The following is a 19,145-nucleotide window of genomic DNA, read 5'->3' as shown; positions in this document are numbered from 1 at the left end:
GCCTTTTTTTTCCTTTCTTTTCTTTTCATGGCGGTGATATGCAGATGCCCTGAATTTCCTAGTACTAGAATTGTCAGACAGTTTGATTTATTTGCTTATTTGTGCTCCCTGAACCTGAAATTTTTCATGGACACGCGGATGCATGTTATCTCTAGAACTCTGAATTTAATTTTTGGAATTTGGGGAAGAAGATGTGCACCAGATGTGCTACTCGCTCAGGGCCTCAGGATACAGAGCACCCAGGAACCCAACAACCATCAGGTAGCCGCCGCCTGCAGGTAGACTACCACCCGTTGAATCAACACGACTTGTTGCATGCATGCGTGCATACCTGAGGCTTGACTTCATTATTTCCACCAGCCATGCATGCATGCCTACGTTGCCATCCTCAATCATCGTTTGAATCCAAGATTGTGTTTTATCTGACCGCATGTGCAGAGGTGTGGGCCCGCACACAAAAACGACTAGACGTTCGACCATACAGGGCACTTTGCAAAGGAAGAAAGAATTCGAAAAAGACTCCAGCATGGGATCATCAGTCAATGTATGTATAGCAACGTGGGTTTTTAGAGTATCTCCAGCCGTTCGCCCCTAGGACGCCGAAAAAGGGCGTCCTGGGGTGCGCCGGCGACAAAATCGACGCTGGGGGAGGTTCGGCACCCAGCCGTTGCCCCAGGTCGTCCCCAGGCGCCGAATTCAGCCCAGCTTTCGGCCCAAATCTGTCAAAAAACGGCCCGATAACTGCGTGAATCGGTCCATATTCGGCACGGTTCGGAGGGTTTCGGCGCGAATTTTCGCAAACAAATAGGAATCAATTAGCTCGTCACATAGTTCGGTCTGTTTTCAGCTTGTTTCATCACATAAATCAAATAGTTCACTACAAATTATATCGTTTAACAAATAAAAACTCAAGTTTCATCACCATTCCCGGCCTCGCCCTTGAGCCTCCATAGGTGCTCCACCAGATCGTGTTGCAGTTCTTGATGCATCTGTGGGTCTCGGATCTCTTGACGCATATTGAGGTAGTCAGTCCAGTTTGCCGGTAGCTGATGATCAACTTGGGCAAGAGGACCCTGCCTGTGGTATGGTTCAGTGTCAAACACTGGCTCTTCCTGCTCGCTCTCAATGATCATGTTGTGCAAGATGACATAGCAAGTCATGATCTCCCACATTTGATCTTTCGACCAGGTCTGAGCAAGGAACCGGACAACAGCAAATCGAGATTGGAGCACACCAAATGCCCGCTCGACATCCTTCCTGCAAGCCTCCTGAATCTTTGCAAACCAGGCGTTCTTGCCTCCTGGCACAGGGTTTGAGATGGTTTTCACAAATGTCGACCATCTCGGATAGATGCCATCAGCTAGATAGTACCCCTTGTTGTACTGCCGTCCATTGACCTCGAAGTTCACCGAAGGAGAATGACCTTCAACAAGCTTGGCAAAGACTGGGGAGCACTGCATGACTTTGATGTCATTGTGAGTTCCTGGCATCCCAAAGAAGGAGTGCCAAATCCAGAGGTCCTGTGTGGCCACCGCCTCAAGCACCACACTGCAACCGCCTTTGGCGCCTTTGTACAACCCCTGCCAAGCAAATGGAGAGTTCTTCCATTTTCAATGCATGCAGTCGATGCTTCCAAGCATCCCAGGAAATCCTCCTGCTTCATTCTGTGCTAGGATCCGAGCAGTGTCTTCCGCATTGGGTGTTCGCAAGTACTGCGGTCCAAACACTGTCACCACTGCCCTGCAGAACTTGTAGAAACACTCAATGGTGGTAGACTCGGCCATGCGCCCATAGTCGTCAAGCGGATCACCGGGAGCTCCGTATGCAAGCATCCTCATAGCTGTCGTGCACTTTTGGATCGAGGTGAATCCAAGTGTGCCGGTGCAATCCTTCTTGCACTTGAAGTAGCTGTCGAACTCCCGGATGGAATTCACAATCCGGAGGAAAAGCTTTCGGCTCATCCGATAACGGCGCCAAAATGTTTTCTCACTGTGCAATGGAGCGTCGGCGAAGTAGTGCGAGTAGAGCATGCAGTAGCCTTCCAGACGATGCCGGTTCTTTGCTTTCACCCGCCCAAGCGCCGAGCCACCCCGCTGCGGCTTCTCACTGCTCGCGAGCAGGCCGGCGAGGGTGGCGAGCACCATGAGATGCTCCTGCTCCTGGACGTCGACTTCGGCTTCCTCAACCAGCAACGCCGTGAGCGCCTCCTCATCTTCGGAGTCCATCGCCGGGCCGGGCAATTCACCGAACACCTAGTGGGAGAGGTGGGCGCAAGCCCGCCGGCGTACAGGCCCTGCGCGGCCGGAACGCCGAAAAAGGTGCCCGGGCGGCGGCGAAGAGGCTGCCTCGGCGACGCTCCTTCTTTTTCTAGGCTGGAGACGGTCTACCTAGCTGCGGCGGGCGGTGGCCGGCGCCGGGATCGGCAGGGTGGCGCAGGGTGGCGGCCGAGCGCGGGGGGCAGGAGGGCGAATCTGGGCGGGTGGATTGACTTTTCTCATGTCAATGTGGCCCCAGGAACACTTTTCCCTTGCGCCGGAGTTCCCGAGCGCCCCCCAGTGCGCCGGGTTCGGCCTGCGAGCGCCGGGCGCAAAAACGGCTCGACCCGGCGGAATTCGGCGTCCTGGGGGCGCGACTGGGCTGTTTTTTCGGCGCCGGCGCAAATAAATCGCCTGGGGAGGCCGTCCTGAGGGCGCGGCTGGAGATGCTCTTACTCGCATAGGATAGGAGTATCATATCCTTTAATTTGATCAACTTGTACTACAATACTCCTCCTTCCACAAACCCCCAGAAGCACCACACCATTTTTCTTCATCTTCCGCATCTGCACCTACCCTACTTTCACACATGGAAACTATACGTACTACTCTATATATAAGTGCTCTAGTCGAGCACCCATTGCACAAATTGTGAGCCAGGTCGCCAATCCAAGTAGAATAGAAACACAGGAAGGAGCAAAGAGACGAAAGATCGAGGATGGTGAACAACAACTCCTCTGCGACCTCGGTTCGGCTGATGCTGATCCTCCTCGTTCTGCTGGTTTTCGTTGGTGGTATCCTGGCAAATAGTGGGCCGTCCAAATGCAGCAACCGTAAGTTAATTAGCCACCACAGCTGATGTTTCCCAGTAAATTAAATCATGTACTCTTTTCTTTCTAACTAATTAACTTGTTTTTTCTTAATCATTTGTGGCAGCTGCGGCTCAGCGAGACTGCCCGCGGATCCCTAATGGCGGCTCATAAGCAAGAGATGAACCATTTCCGCGTAGCAGGATTCGGTAGGATCTTGTGTTGGCAGGCGTTGGAAGCTTCCTGTTATCTGCGAACCAAACAATATACAAGTTCTTGAGGTTGTCCGTGTGTTATATGTTTGTTTGTATTGATATGTTTGTACAAAGGTTTTTGAGTCGCGACTTGGCGAGTCGCCGCGAGCCCTGCGGCTAGGCGATTAGTCGACGGAAGTCGCTGTATAGTCGCCATAAGTCGCTGTATAGTCGCGAGTCGCCTTGATTTTTGGAAAATGACTTGGCGATTAGTCGGCGACTATACAGCAACTCAAAAACCATGGTTTATACTGTGACCTTGTTTACATATAAATAATCCCGCCTACCCCTTGCATTAAAAAGTACTGTTTAGATCCATTACTGAATGTGGGCCATGGACTAAGAATGAATTCCCAAGAAATTTCTTAACTATTTCGATTTTTTTTTTACTTCTGGGACTGGTTTCACATGATCCAACTATTTTTATAACTATCTGTGATGAGCATCTGAGTTTATTTTTCATGATCAGCTTCACTAACTAGTTCTTCACTATATGTCTCACATAAAAATATATCTATACGGTCATGTGAAACCAGTCCCAGAAGTCACAAATATCTAAAGAGCTCTATTAACATAGACCCTCTCCTGACTCTTTATCATTTTAAGAAAGCAGCAAATCCTCCACTCTATTCTACTATCCGATCTCGTCTGTTGAAAATAGATCTAGAATATGGTCATATCTTTGTTATCTCGAAAGACACAAAAAATTTTGTTATTAGCTTATTTATAAGTTGTCGAAGATCCTTAAAAGCCTTGATTTTTGGCTTACAACTTACTTGCCTTTTTCCTTAAAGCCTATATAAAAGAAGACCGTTTTCCTTTCTTTTCTTCCCTGGCACCCTAGCATAAGTTATAGGGCGCCCTGAGGGTAGACCCAGTAATTAGTCAAGAAATTCCCCTGGAAATTAGATATTCTCAGTCCACGACCCACATTCAGTACTTTTTAACTATGCATGCGCCAACTTATAATCCTCGATGGCTCTGAACATTTTAACTATGCATGCGCCAATTAGACTGCTTTTGAATTATTTATATGTAAACCAGGTCACATTACAAACATATCAATACGAAGAAACGTCACGGAATCGACACCTCAAGAACAATGTTGTCCGGTTCGCATATACATCAAACAGTTTTTCAATAAGAAGCTTCCTACGCCTGCCAACGCAAGATCCTACCGAACTTTTCATGCTTATGAGTCGCCACCAGGGATCGGCGGGCAGTTTTGCTGAGCTGCAGCTGCCACAAATGACGAACAGAAAACAAGTCAATCATCTAGAAAGAAAGGAGTGCATGATTTAATTTGCTGGGAGGGTTCACATGTATGAAACAGCAGCAGTGGTAGCTAGCTTACGATGGTCGCAGGTGGACGGCCCACCTCGTCCGACGATGCAACCGACGAAAACCAGCAGAACAAGGAGGATCAGCATCAGCCGAACCGAGGTCGCAAAGTTGTTCTTTGCCATATACATCCTCGTTCGGCTGACGAGATGGATGCCAATTTTGCTTTGTTCCTGTATTTCTATTTGGAGTGGCAACCTAACAATTTGTTCAATGGGTTATATATATAGAGTACTTATGTACGTATAGTTTCCATGTGAAATTAGGTTAGGTGCAAAGAAGAGAAAGAAGGAAGTACACATGTGCCGGACGAGGAAGGAAGGAGTAAGTTAATCAAAGGATATACTCTAATAATGCACGTTGCTATACATTGAATGATGACTCAATACACAAGTCCTTGTCGATTCTTCTTTCTTTCTTTCTTTCTAAAATGCTTTTAATCCTCTCTGGTGGAACATCTAGTCATTTTTATCGGCATTCATCTGAGAATTCAAGGGCCGAGTGTGCGGACCCGCCTCTGTACATACATGTGGTGAAATTGAAAACCAAACCAGAATCTTGGATTCAAGTGATGATTGAGGGTGGCAAATTGGCAATGGCTGGTTGGTGGCAAAAAAGCAAGTCAAGCCTCAAGTAGCAGCACGCAAGAAACAAAGGATACATAGTACTCGTGCTGATTGATTCCAAGGATGGAAGTTGGTACCTGGACTGGAGGCGGCTAGCTGATGGTGGTTGGGTACTTGGGTGCTAGATGTAAAGGGAGGCCCAGAGCGAGTGGTAGCACATCTGCTGCAACAACACAATTACTTGTAATTAATCAGTGCAAGAAGCACAAATAATGATGGAAATTCATCAGAGCTTATTTCAAAAATTCTAAAACGAAATGCGCAGCTCTAGATGAGAAATTTCAGGCGCAGATAGCACAAATGAGAAGCCAGATGAACGCATCTGTTGGTACTCATCTGTGAAGGTGGGTCCATATATATTATATTATTGGCCAAGTGGTCACCTTGGCTGTACGTGTTGGGATCAAGAGATGGTTGGGAATCATATGCTTACCTCCACTTCAGTTGCCATCGCATGAAAAGGGGAGAAACTGCATGAAGAGCTGGTGTACATTGACCGACGACTCCTTGCACGAGTATCATGTGGAGTACAGAGTAATTTGTCCAGTCAGTTTTCTAATTTGTTGGTAATTGCAGAAAATATACAAGTCGGTATTTTACAATTACCGCCGGTCAAACTTCTACAGTTTTGACCATCACTAAATAAGAAAATATCATGTAATATTTTTTATTTGAAATAATATATTTTAGATATAAATTGCTAGTCAAACTGCCACCTCAAAGATCTTATCAATTAGTTATCTTAAACGGTATTTATGTTCTAGATCATATGGAAAGATCGAGTTGGGTTCCGATAACAGCCAAGTGGCCAAGTGGCCAAGTGTACATATATACATTCTTTTTGGCATCTGAGACAGACAGAGGTAGTCCAAAAGATAATTATGTGGTGATTGAGGACCAAGACAGACAGAGGTAGTCTGAAATTAGGACCGAGAAGAGTTGAATTTCTCACATGGCAGAAATAGCAAGAAAGTATGTTAGGTGCAGATGTGGAAGAAGAATTTAGCGGCTCACATGACAGAAATGGCAATTACTACTTTGCAAAGAGCCAGGGTATGTGCAAGGAAGGAGCTTGCAGCTCACCTGTCCTCCTTGTATAAGTGCAGCATATCACTAGTACAAAGATACACGCAGCTTACTGAAGAAGCACATGTGTGACGTCAGACCAGGAAGGCTCCTAGCCATTGCTGTTGTAACCTCTCTTCTGAGCCTCGCTGCCGCTGCTTCTTCTTCTTCATCTAACACCACCGACTTTGAAACCCTCCTTTGTTTGAAGCTCCACCTCTCCAGCAGCCCCAGTTCCGTCCTTGGCTCATGGGTGCAGAACAACTCCCTCCCTTTCTGCAGCTGGCTCGGTCTCACTTGCAACGCATCTCGCGTTGTCGCGCTGGACCTCGAGAACTCTGGCCTCGATGGCCAGATACCGCCCTGCATCGCCAACCTCACCCTCCTCTCAAGAATCCACTTCCCGGGCAATCTTTTGAGCAGCCACATCCCATCGCAACTCGGGCAGCTGAGCAGGTGGAGCTACCTTAACCTCAGCTCCAGCAGCCTTATTGGTTCCATCCCCAACACCCTGTCCTCCACATCCCTCCAGGTGATTGATCTTGGGAATAACAAGCTTAGTGGAGATATCCCGAAAAGCATCGGGATGCTCCGCAATCTCTCGGTTTTACGCCTTGCTCGTAACAGCTTGACAGGCCACATTCCTCTTTCACTTGGAAGCAACAGCTCTAACTCCCTTGTTTCTGTCATCCTCGCAAACAACTCCCTCACAGGACCCATTCCGTCGGCCCTTGCTCACAGTTCATCTCTTCAGGTGTTGAACTTGGTAAGAAACAACCTTGATGGAGAGATACCTCCTGCTCTTTTCAACAGCACATCGCTTCAAAGATTAGCCCTTGGATGGAACAACTTTTCTGGGTAAATACCTGCGGTCGTTCCAAATTTCAATTCACCCTCGCAAGCTCTTATATTGTCGGTGAATAGTCTTGCAGGCACCATACCGTCGACTCTGGGTAAATTTTCTTCCCTTCGGATCCTTCTGCTTGCGGCCAACAGTTTCAAAGGAAGTATCCCAGTGAGTATAGCAAAAATCCCAAACTTGCAAGAACTAGATATTTCTTACAACCTTCTGTCGGGGACTGTCCCAACCCCCATATTCAACATGTCTTCAGTCACCTACCTTAGTTTAGCCGTCAATAATTTTGTTGGGGAACTTCCATTTGACATCGGATATACACTTCCAAGCATCCAAACATTCATACTGCAACAAAATAAGGTTGGAGGAAAAATCCCTGCATCGCTAGCCAACGCAACCAATTTCCTGTCCATTAACCTTGGGGCCAATGCATTCTATGGTACTATCCCTTCTTTTGGGTCTCTTTCTAACCTAGAAGAGCTAATTCTGGCAAGTAATCAGCTAGAAGCTGGAGACTGGTCATTCCTCTCCTCGTTGGCAAATTGCACGCAGCTGCAGGTCTTGTCTTTGGGAACCAACATGATGCAAGGTAATCTTCCGAGTTCAGTTGGTAGGCTTGCAAATAGCCTACGGGCTTTGGTTCTGCACGCAAATAAGATGTCCGGTAGCATACCACCAGAGCTAGGGAACCTCACAAACCTCTCATTTCTTAGAATGGAGCAGAATCTGTTTGCTGGTGATCTCCCCAACGCAATTGGAAACCTTGCCAACTTGAGTTCCGTAGACTTGTCACAGAATAGACTTTCTGGACAGATTCCACGTTGGATAGGCAAACTCCGTCAACTGACCAAGCTATCCTTGCAAGATAACAATTTCAGTGGACCCATTCCTAGGGAGCTAGGTGATTGCCAGAGTTTAATCACTCTCGACCTTTCGTGTAACGCGTTGAGTGAGAGCATACCAAGAGAGCTCTTCTTTCTTGACTCTTTATCTGCAGGTTTGGATTTGTCCCACAACCAGCTTTCTAGACAGATTCCACAGGAAATTGGTGGCTTGATCAATATAGGCCCACTGAATTTTCCAACAACCGCCTTTCCGGTCGCATTCCAACTACTCTAGGTGCTTATGTCCACTTAGAGTCCCTTCACTTGGAGGGTAATTTTCTTGACGGCCGTATTCCTCACTCTTTCGTCAATTTGAGAGGTACTTCTGAGATAGATCTCTCTCGAAACAACTTGAGTGGTGAAATTCCAAACTTGTTCCAGTCCTTCAAATCTCTGAAGCTTCTCAACTTGTCCTTCAACGACCTTGATGGTCAAATGCCACAAGGGGGCATATTTGAAAATTCTAGTGAGGTATTTGTCCAAGGGAATAGTATGTTGTGCTCTAGTTCCTTGATGCTACAACTGCCACTTTGCTCCGTGTCATCCAGACACAGGCACACTTGGCGTACTCTAAAGATAACTGGGATCAGTGTGGCGGCTCTTGCTTTGGTATGTATGTCATGTGTAGTATTTATTCTCTTGAAGAGGAGGAGTAAGAGATCTAAACATTCAGATCATCCATCATATACGGAGATGAAGAGCTTCTCATATGCTGATTTAGCCAAAGCGACGAACGGTTTCTCTCTAGATAACTTGGTTGGTTGAGGGGCATATGGATCAGTATACAAGGGTGTCCTTGAGTCTGAAACAAATGGAATGATTGCTGTAAAAGTTTTCAAGCTTGATCAACTTGGAGCACCAAAAAGCTTTGCTGCCGAGTGCGAGGCCTTTAGAAACACTCGTCATCATAATCTCGTAAGGGTGATTTCTGCCTGCTCAACATGGGACCACAAAGGGAATGATTTCAAGGCTCTTATTATTGAATACATGGCTCACGGTACCCTAGAGAGCTGGATTTATTCGGAAACGAGAAGACCGTTGAGTTTGGGCTCCAGAGTAACAATCACAGTGGATATGGCTGCTGCACTGGGTTATTTACATAACAGTTGCATGCCCCCTATAGTCCATTGTGATTTGAAGCCTAGCAATGTGCTACTAGATGATGTCATGGGTGCCCGTCTCAGTAACTTTGGGTTAGCTAAGTTCCTTCAAAATCACAACTCTTCAAGTACTGTTACTTCTACGAGCTTAGCAGGACTGAGAGGATCAATTGGATACATTGCACCAGGTATACATTTTCTATATTAGTATTATTATGTTTACTCCCTAATATCATTCAAGTACTTTTATGGTTTTCAATAATCAATGTCCTAAGACAACTCAATGATCAACAATGCAGAGTATGGCATCGGGAACAAGATCTCAACAGCGGGCGATGTATATAGCTATCGAATTATCATCCTAGAAATGCTCACTGGGAAACGCCCAACAGATGAGTTGTTCAAGAATGGTCTGAGCCTTCAGAAATTTGTGGGAAATGCATTTCCTACAAAGATCCACGAGATACTTGATCCTAATGTCATCATCCAAAATTTCGGAGACGAAGGCGTGGACAGAAACCTAGACCAAGGAAACCATGCAATGGTGGGAATGCTGAGCTGCATTATGCAGCTTGCTCAGCTTGGTCTCTCATGCTCCACGGAGACACCAAAAGATTGGCCGACAATGCCGGACGTCTACGCAGAAATCTCCGCAGTCAAACGAGAATACTGTGCGCTGCGTGTCAAGGAATAGGACATTTTGTTTTTGCTCGCATGTATGTTACTTACGGGTGAGCTGTAGTCTATGCTTATTTTGCTCAAGTGACTGAAAGATATGTTCCTGAAAAGCCTCTTGAAATGTAGGATTCTATGGTGTACATTTTGTTTTTTTAGAACGAAGACGCTTGAAGCGTCCGGCTTTAACTGAATAAAGCCCACAACAGGCAGCGTACACACACATAAAGTCTTACAAGACGACGAGCACCCTCAAAAGATCAGGCAGGGCGAGGGAATGGTGTACATTTTGTTCTGGTAGTGATATTTCATCAAGGGAAATACTGATCCACCGCGTGATAAAAGTGCGGAAGAAAACATGTTGTCAGGCTGCAGCATAGGGATGTCAAGGCTGACTGTCTGATGTACTCTGAAAGTCTGAATGTGTTGTGTTATATTACAAGAGGAACTATGTCGACGCCTACTGCCCAATATATACTATCAGTAGCACTTGTCCTCTGATTGCGCGCATGATGCTACGGTGTGAATTGTTCCGTGAGAGATCTCTTGTCTAGCATCAGGCATAGGAATGCCGCATTCATTGCTCTGGCAGATTTGGCTGTTCCGGATTCAGCTTCAGGCAAATTAGTTGAGATAAACTATAGGGGTGGAGTGCAGTGAGAGTCAGGCACTCTGTCTATGCACTCATTTAAGTTAGCACTCAGTAGCTGGATTAGAAATTACCCGATCCATTTCGAGAGAAGCAGGAGCAACGGAGCAGGCGAGCTCGACCCAACCAGCGTTCCTCCGCTGAGACCCGGGGAGATTTTGGCGGAGCAGGCCGGCAGCAGAGGTGGCTGGCAACGCCGCGGCGGTCGGCTGGGGCAGAGGAGGGATCGAATCGAGTCTAACCAGTAACCAGACCAGCGAGTGCCTCTGCGCCTTCGGACCTCGGTGACGTACTACTGGGCTGGGCCTCGGGCTGAATCTCAAGCCTGTATAATTTGGGGTAGCTTTTTCTGCTCTCAGAAAAAAACTCAGTACGCTTTGCAAAGGTCATCTTTGATGGTGAAACCTGGGAGTTTTGCAATTTTTTTGCAGATTTATTTTTTCAAAATGTTTTATCTCCTTTTTTTAGGGGGACATTTTATATCTTCAACGGTGCGTTCAAATCACGAACCGTCTTCATCATTGAATTTCTCACATCAGGATATTTAAAACTAGCTAGATCTCATGATGATATGTTTTTATGAAATGTTTTTTAATAAAAACATAAAAACCAGAAAGCAATAAAAAAAATTAACCCAAGAGAACACGAAACTAGGAAGCACAACTGTACTTTTCACTCTTTTTGAAAGTTGTTCCTTACCTTTTCGGGGCGCACAGTTGTGCTTCTAGCACAAGTACGGACCGTGCTTTTTCATTTTTAGGAAGCACATATAGAAGCACATATGTACTTGGCACCCTCCCGGGCCAAGAAAGTGACCGCTGCTAGAGCCCATCAAGAGGTATCCCTTGATTAATTGCTCCCAAAAAAGAAGGTCATTTTTTTGCGACAGGAAAAGAAGTTTAATTTTGGGTAACGAAAAGAAATATAAGACAGGTTCAAAATTCCAGTCTACTTTATGGCTGTACGAGTGGTAGCATAGAGATCAGGCTGCATGTAAGAAATAAACGAACAAGATTCATAGCTTCGGAAGGATCTGCTTGTTGATCTCTACCTACCATGTCTAATTCACAGCGTATATGCCAAATTTATAGATAGATATCAATAAAGTTTCAAATGCGCGTTAATGAAAGTGTGATACTCCCTTCGTTTCTAAATATAAGTTTTTATAGAGATTCCACTATAGACTATATACGGAGCAAAATGAGTGAATCTATACTCTAAAATGTGTCTATATACGTCATACGTAGTTTGCAGTGGAATTTCTAAAAAGACTTATAATTAGAACGGAGGAAGTACCAAATTTACAGATAGAGGATCAAGGATGGGCTTTTAGCCCTCGCTCCCGTGTCGCCCCCAGTGGCGGCACCGGGGTGCCCAAATCCCTTTCTCCAGGAGCCCTTCTCCTCGGTGGTTCTTGCCGCCGTCGCAGGCGGCGGCGGCGGGGCCTGCTGCTCTCCAAAGGATACGGCCTGGTGGGCTCTTAGCAGGCTGCAGGCGCGATGCAGATCTGGAGTGGCGGTGGCTGGTCCACAAGGCTGCTCCTGGTGTAGCGTCTTGGCAAGCGGGAGGAGTAGGAAGTGCCCTGTGGTGATGGATCTAAACTGCTCTCCGGCGAGCGTCTTGTGATGCGGAGATGCGGCGGATTCGGAGGCCACTGTCTGCTGGGAATCGGAGCTGCATCTCGTCTCGCGGCATCGCGCTCAGATCGGGAGCTCCGTGGGGTTCTAGCCTCATTCCTTGTCGGCCTTGTGGCTACGTGATGCTGCGGCACCGGAGCAGTGGCGCAGTGGGAACACACCTTGCAGCTGTGCGGGTTGGCCCGTACGAGTCTGCAGCAGCGAGGTGCTGACCTTCCGCTCCGGCCAACAAAGCCGTGGTGATTCAGATCTGATCAGCCCGATGTTGGTGACTGCAAAGCACTGCAGCAACTTCCTACGGCTCTACGACGACGGTGGTCATCGAAAGATCTTTGTGAGTGTTCATCTCTTTTGATCTGGTGATTGACTTCGGCGGTGCGATACAAACTATGGAAGAAGACTTCACGTAGAGGAATGGTTGTGCAGTGGCAGCAGTCGCATCGCATGTAACTGCTGGATTCGCGGAAAAGTGGTGGCAATAACACATGAGAGATTTCGATGATGGTACTACTCGAGCACCTGGCATCGAGCTCCGGCGCGAAAGCCTAGGTCATGCCCGAATGGCTATACCTCGCAATGATGATGTTTTTCTTACATCATTACCTTGTTGAAGACATTGCTCGCATATGCTTGGACTGATTCTTCAGGGTGAAAACCTAGATTCTGGCCTTTTGGTTGGATCCAGTGACGGCGGCATTCGAGTGTCACTCCGTTACTGAAGGCGTTGCCGTTAAAGAACCTCATCGTCCATGCGGTGTCATGAGATAATTGGTGCGGAAATGGCCATTACTGTAGTATGCTGATCGCAGATATGATCATTTTAGGGATTTTTTTCTCACCTACATGTAGCTTTGGTCTTATATGACTTTGGTAGTTGTCGACGTGTTTTCGTGTGTGTGAGTTGGTATTGGTTGTGTGCATCCTAGCTATGTAGAGGCCGGGTGTGTGCTCATTATGTTATTTTTTTGATGCTTCATTTTGAGTCAATAAATTCCACTCTTTGTCCAAAAATTTATATGTAGATATCAAGAAAGGTTAGTGTTGCTTTCCGTATACTCGAGATTAGTTGATGCTTATGTACTTTGTACTCAAATGTTTGATGTCACTGCTTGAATGAAATGAGCTGTAATGCTTGTGTAGAAGCATTTTTTTTTTCGAAAAAGGGGATCTCCCCGGCCTCTGCATCAGAATGATGCATACGGCCATCTGTGTAGAAGCATACAAGAGCACAAACAAACAAACAAACAAAATTGGTCAGCACACTTGGCTACTCGGCCCTTCTTCTCAGATGAATGCCAACAAAAATGACTAGACGTTCCACGATGAAGGGCATTTACAAAGAACCGATAAAGACTTGTGCAAGGAGCCAGTCAGTGCATGTATAGGACGTGCGTTCATACTCCTTCATTGCCCGGCAGAGTCATGCATACTTCCTTCCACCAACCCCTCATTTCCACCTAGCTAGCCATTTATTTCATGGAAGCTACGCACCTACTCTATATAAGCGCTGCTTGAGTTGAGCACCCACTGCACAAACTGTTAGCTTGCCACTCCAAATTCAACAAGAAAGCAAACATCCATCTCGTCGGCAGAACCTTGATGGCAAACAAGTACTCGGCCAGCTCGGTTCGGCTGATGCTGGTCGTCCTGGTTTTACTGGTTTTCATTGGTGGCATCCTCGGGCAACAAGGTGGACCGTCCACCTGCGACGACTGTAAGCCAGCACTCGATGTTGTTGTATTTGCATAAACACACATGAAAATTTTGTTGTCTTTCTATCTAACTTGTTTTGTTTCATCATTTGTCCCAGCTGGACCGGTTCAGCAGAGCTGCCCGCCAATCCGTGGTGGCTCATAAGTGTGAGATGGACAACTTCTACGCAGCGGGATTTGGTGGGATCTCGCATTGGCCGGCGTAGGAAGCTTTCTATTCTATGTGAACGATAATATATATGATCTTGAGGTGTTGGTGTGTGTATGTTTGTATTTTCACCTGGTTTATAAATAAATAATATGGCCCATACATTAAAAAAAAACTGGTCAGAACATGCTTCAAAATATTTAGATGCTTTTGTTCGATTCCCTGCACCACATATTATTTGTAGGGCTTCTTCAAGATTTTCGTCAGGTATTTGGATGGTTTCAAGATTCACACAAGTTATTTTCAACCATTTGGGAAAAAAAAACCTACCAAATCGTTCACGAGTTTTCTTTCTATAAAAAGGAACCCTAACTCTACTTGACTGAGTTCACTCAAACCATTTGAGGTAAGATAATTTGCGAAGCAAAAAAGAAACAGAGGGAGGAGGTATGTAGAATCCAACTTGATATTGGCCCCTCTCTGATGAATGAATATAATGCGAACATCTGCATGCGAAAGTCAGTCAATGCATGGGGAGATTGCAAGGAGCCCTGTGCGTTCTGATTTGGAAGACTTCTCTTGACTTCCATGATGGCAGCTCAAGTCATCCAGCAATCCCAAGGCTGCCCCCAATTCGGAAATTGGCACCTTCAAGTATAATTTAGATGCTTGAGAATAGTACCCTGACTTTCCTAACAGTGTAGTACCATACTGAATGAAAAATTTCAGATTAATGTTGGCACGTGGCTCCATTTAAGTAACCGAATACAGTTTGGAAAACGAATACTTATTTGTGCTACCAGCACCTGGAAAAGTTTCGTTGTCACGCACACGCATATTATCTTAGAGTTGTGCATTCCAAAATTTGGAAAGCTCAGATTAAAGTCCTATATTTCAGTACCCAGGTTTTTTGTTCATGCTTTCTTGTTTGCATGTTCCTTGAGAGCATGGGACTTGAGGCCTCGCTCTCTCGCATGCCCTACTCCTTGTCGGAGTCCGGGACTTGTCCGTCACTTGTGGATGTTGATGTGGTCATCTCCTACGGGGTAGGCCTATAGTGGTCTAAACCTAGCAAAAGACCATGGGGGCTCATGCCCACATACTCCAGGTATCGGAATACCAACAACATCATGGGGGTTTACTCACTCGGGTAAGGCACCCGAATGAAGATTCACTCGGATGACAGGAGCATGATTCCACTTGGATGATCTTCACTCGGACAGAAGTAGCCCAATTGCAAGGAGCATTGATTAAGTCATAAGGGCTTTACTTTTGTACATCAAGACGTCCGTTGCTGTTAAAAGTAGGCATGTGTTATTACCTATCTTAACTCACTTTGCAACATACCATGCGAGGAGGGAAGCAAACTTTATATAAGCATCCCCGCAGCATCTAGTTACAGGTTCGAAACCTTTGTACTCAAACACTTATACGCAAGAACACACTCTCTGGAGAACATGACTAGGGTTTTTAATTCCTTGCGTCACCCCCTACGTCTCACCAATGCATGTACTCCACATGACAAGCAAAGTTGTGCAAGGAGTCGTCAATCGATGAACATGACTAGGTTTTTTAGAAAATCCACTAGACAAGTTAATTTGTTCACCAATGCATGTACTCCACATGATACTTGTGCGAGGAGTCGTCAATCGATGTACAACAACATTGATGCAATTTCTTCGCAAAGTCATTTTGAGTGGTGATGCTACCTAACCGTAGATCTCACACCGCTCACATTTTCTGACATGCGTGCGAGCTATGGCCAACCTAGATATATCACATATTTCGCCTTTTATGTATTTCAGAGTCAAGTCACTGTGTGTGTCCTATCATAGTCAGAAAAAAGGATGCATGCATGATAGACATCTTTCTCTCTTTTTTGATTCAAGCACATGCTCTCGCCCTCTCTTAAATCCATCAGTTTAATTTTCTTTCATAATTTGAATGATTCATATATCTTAAACAAAAATTATGTTTCTGATTTTCAAATATATTTGAACTCCTGGTGTCAAGACCTTTGGAACAAGATCAAATCTGGATACATTTGAAACAAGTTTAATTTTTGACATTTCATATTCCATGACAAAACAATTTTTACTAGAAAAATGTAAAAAAAAGCCAGCGAAATAGATGCATTTTTTGTAAAACAAGCCAGCAAAAAATGAAATGTAAGTTCTGCAAAGGAAAACAATATAAACTGAAATGTCAACTTGTGAAACTGATTATGTGGAATGAGTGAAATATGTTATTATGAAATACTTTTTGAAACGAGTGAAATATGTTAGTATGAAATGAGTGAAACATGTTACTATGAAATCTTTTTTGAAATGACTGAAATATGTTATTATGAAATCTTGTTTGAAATGAGTGAAATATGTTAGATGAAATGAGTAAAGTTTTTTTTAACGAGTGAAATATGTTATATGAAATGAGTGAAACATGTTTTGGAATGTGTCAGATTGGTTTTAAAATGGACGAAATATGTTATTATGAAATGAGGGAATATGTTATTCTGAAATGAGTAAATATGTTATTATAATATATATTTTTCTAAATGAGAGAAATATGTTATTAGTAAATGAGTGAAATATGTTATTATGAAATCGATTTTTTAAACTCGTTCGAAATATATTCGAGGTCGGTCTTTTTTTAAAGGTCTCTTCGCCATGAGTCAAATATGTAAAAATAATATTAAAATTAGAATTTTGTTTTAAGAGATATGAATTATTTGAAGTTAGCGAAGGTCAAGTAAATAGATTAATTAGCTTGGGAGAGAGAGAATGGACATCACATGTATGCAAGACTAATTTATTATCTGACTAAAAGCTAACATTGATGGGACCTGTTTACCGCGTTTACAGATTGTATTGCTGTATATTACCGAAGCAAAATGACTGGCGTTTTATACTGCACATTGGTGCATGAATCTTGAAACTGCAATGAGCGGATAGGGACGTGCGATACCTACTTTCGCAAATTTTTCCCTTTTCGTGATGGCAACACAAGCTCAGGTAAGCGTATTAATCACTAATCTTCTCTTGATTCCAACATGTACAGCCAAGGCGGCCACTTGACCAAGAATATTATATATATATAGACCGACCTTGACAGATGAATGCCAACAAATGCATGCATGCATGTGGAAGTAAAGGCAACATACATCTATTTAGAAATACCGTATTTCCACTATTTGTGCTTATTGTACTGATTAGAAATACTTAACTGTTGCACCACTTAACTGTTGCACCAGGTGTGCTTAGGGCCTCCGTAACCAGCTACCACCAACTTCCATCCTTTGAATTAATCTGCACGAGTTCTTGCATGCATACATGAGGCTTGTCTTCATTATTTCCACCAACCATGAATACGTTGGGATCCTAATCATCATCTGAATCGAAGATACTCCCTATTAAAGATAGTACAAAGTTGAGTCATCTATTTTAAAATAAAGGAAGTACTATTTTATCTGACCTGACCATATGCGCCCAGGTGTGGGTCCGCATACTTCGCCTTCTCATCAGTGACTAGATGTTCCACCATGGGCATAGAGGGTATTTAGAAACAAAGAACTGAAAAAAGACTCCAGCAAGGGGTCATCAGTCAATGTATAGCAACGTGCGTTCTTACTTCTCACTCGCATAGGAGTATCATATTATCCTTGATTAACTTGTGTGATACAATACTCCTTACCTTTCTTCGTCCGGCAGTCATGCAATGCATGCATACCTCCTTCCACCAATCCCCAAAAGCACCACACCATCTCCTCTGCTTCCACATTTGCACCTGAACTACTTCCACATGAAAATTAACTATACTCACAACTTCTATATATAAGTGCTTCCGTTGAGCACCCATTGCACATCCAAGTAGAAACACAGGAACGAAGCAAAGAGCCGAACGATCGAGGATGGCAAAGAAGAACTCCTCTGCGACCTCGGTTCAGCTGATGCTGATCCTCCTCGTTCTGCTTGTGTTCGTTGGTGGCATCCTTGGACAACGTGGCCCGTCCATCTGCAGCAACCGTAAGCTAGCTGCCACAGCTCATGTTTCCATGCATGCATGTGAACCCTCCCAGTAAATTAAATCATGCATTCCTCCCTTTCTACCTAATTAACTTGTTTTTTTGTTAATCATTTGTGGCAGCTGCGGCTCAGCGAAACTGCCCGCCGATCCGTAATGGCGGCTAAGCACGAGATAGACCATTTCTACGCAGCAGGATTCGGCAGGATCTTGCGTTGGCAGGTGTTGGAAGCTTCCTATTATACGTGAACCAAACAATATACACGTTCTTGAGCCGTCGGTGTGTGATGTTTGTGTGTATTGATATGTTACTACTGTGACCTTGTTTACATATAAACAATCCCGCCTACTGTAACGCCCCGGGTCCGAAGCGCCAGGTGTCTTTCAGTTATTCGCCGTCGTTGCCATGTCATTTGCTTGCGTGTTGCATTTTTGCCATGTCATCATCTGCATGGTTTTCAAAACTTGCATCCGTTCGGGTTCCTCCGGTTCTATCCGTTGTCCGTTCTAAGCCCAACCACACTCGCACGCGCCCGTCGCCCCTCTCAGACCTTGTTTCGTGAGCGGGAGAAAAATGTTCTCGGAATGGGCCGAGATTTGCCGAGTGGCCTTGGTATATCACCGGTAGACCGCCCGTCAAATTTCGTTTCATTTGGAGGTCGTTTGATGCCCCAACGGTTAACCGAGTTAACCGAAACCCTCTTCTCTTTGCAGCCCAGCACCCCCCACAACAGCCCGCTAGCCCATCTAACTCCCCTCCATGCTCTCCGCTGTTCGATCACGATCGTGTGGGCGAAAACCGCACCTCATGTGGACACTCCTAGCTCCCTCTACCTATATATATGTCCCTCCCCGTCCAAAACGCAGATGAAACCCTAGCCTTCTTCCACCTCGCGCCCCGGACAGATTCCCGCCGCCGGACACGTCCAGCCTCCACCTCACCCCGGTGAATCATGCGCTAGCACGCCATCTCCACCGTCGCGGCAGCCAACCACACCCCGCCACCTGTCCCACGCCGCCGCGCCCCACATCCCCGGACCCGCCGCGGCCCGCCGGGCCCGAGGTCGGCCCCCGCGGCCCAGACCCGGGCCGAGCCGCCCTGCCGCGCCCGAGG

General features: G+C 45.5%; 1 protein-coding gene across 1 annotated transcript; it reads left to right on the top strand.

Moving 5' to 3' along the window:
• Positions 1-6,435: 6,435 nt before the first annotated feature.
• Positions 6,436-9,996, top strand: LOC109775375 (uncharacterized). Its single transcript, XM_073498467.1, is given in 3 exon segments — positions 6,436-8,281; positions 8,284-9,378; positions 9,490-9,996. Coding segments are annotated over 3 exon segments (3,336 nt in total). The 3' UTR covers positions 9,885-9,996.
• Positions 9,997-19,145: the final 9,149 nt, after the last annotated feature.

This window comes from Aegilops tauschii, chromosome 5, assembly GCF_002575655.3.
Source record: "Aegilops tauschii subsp. strangulata cultivar AL8/78 chromosome 5, Aet v6.0, whole genome shotgun sequence".
In the NCBI taxonomy this organism is placed as follows: Eukaryota; Viridiplantae; Streptophyta; class Magnoliopsida; order Poales; family Poaceae; genus Aegilops; species Aegilops tauschii.
Note: the sequence above shows the minus strand (reverse complement) of the source record. Positions and strands in the feature narration are given on the sequence as shown.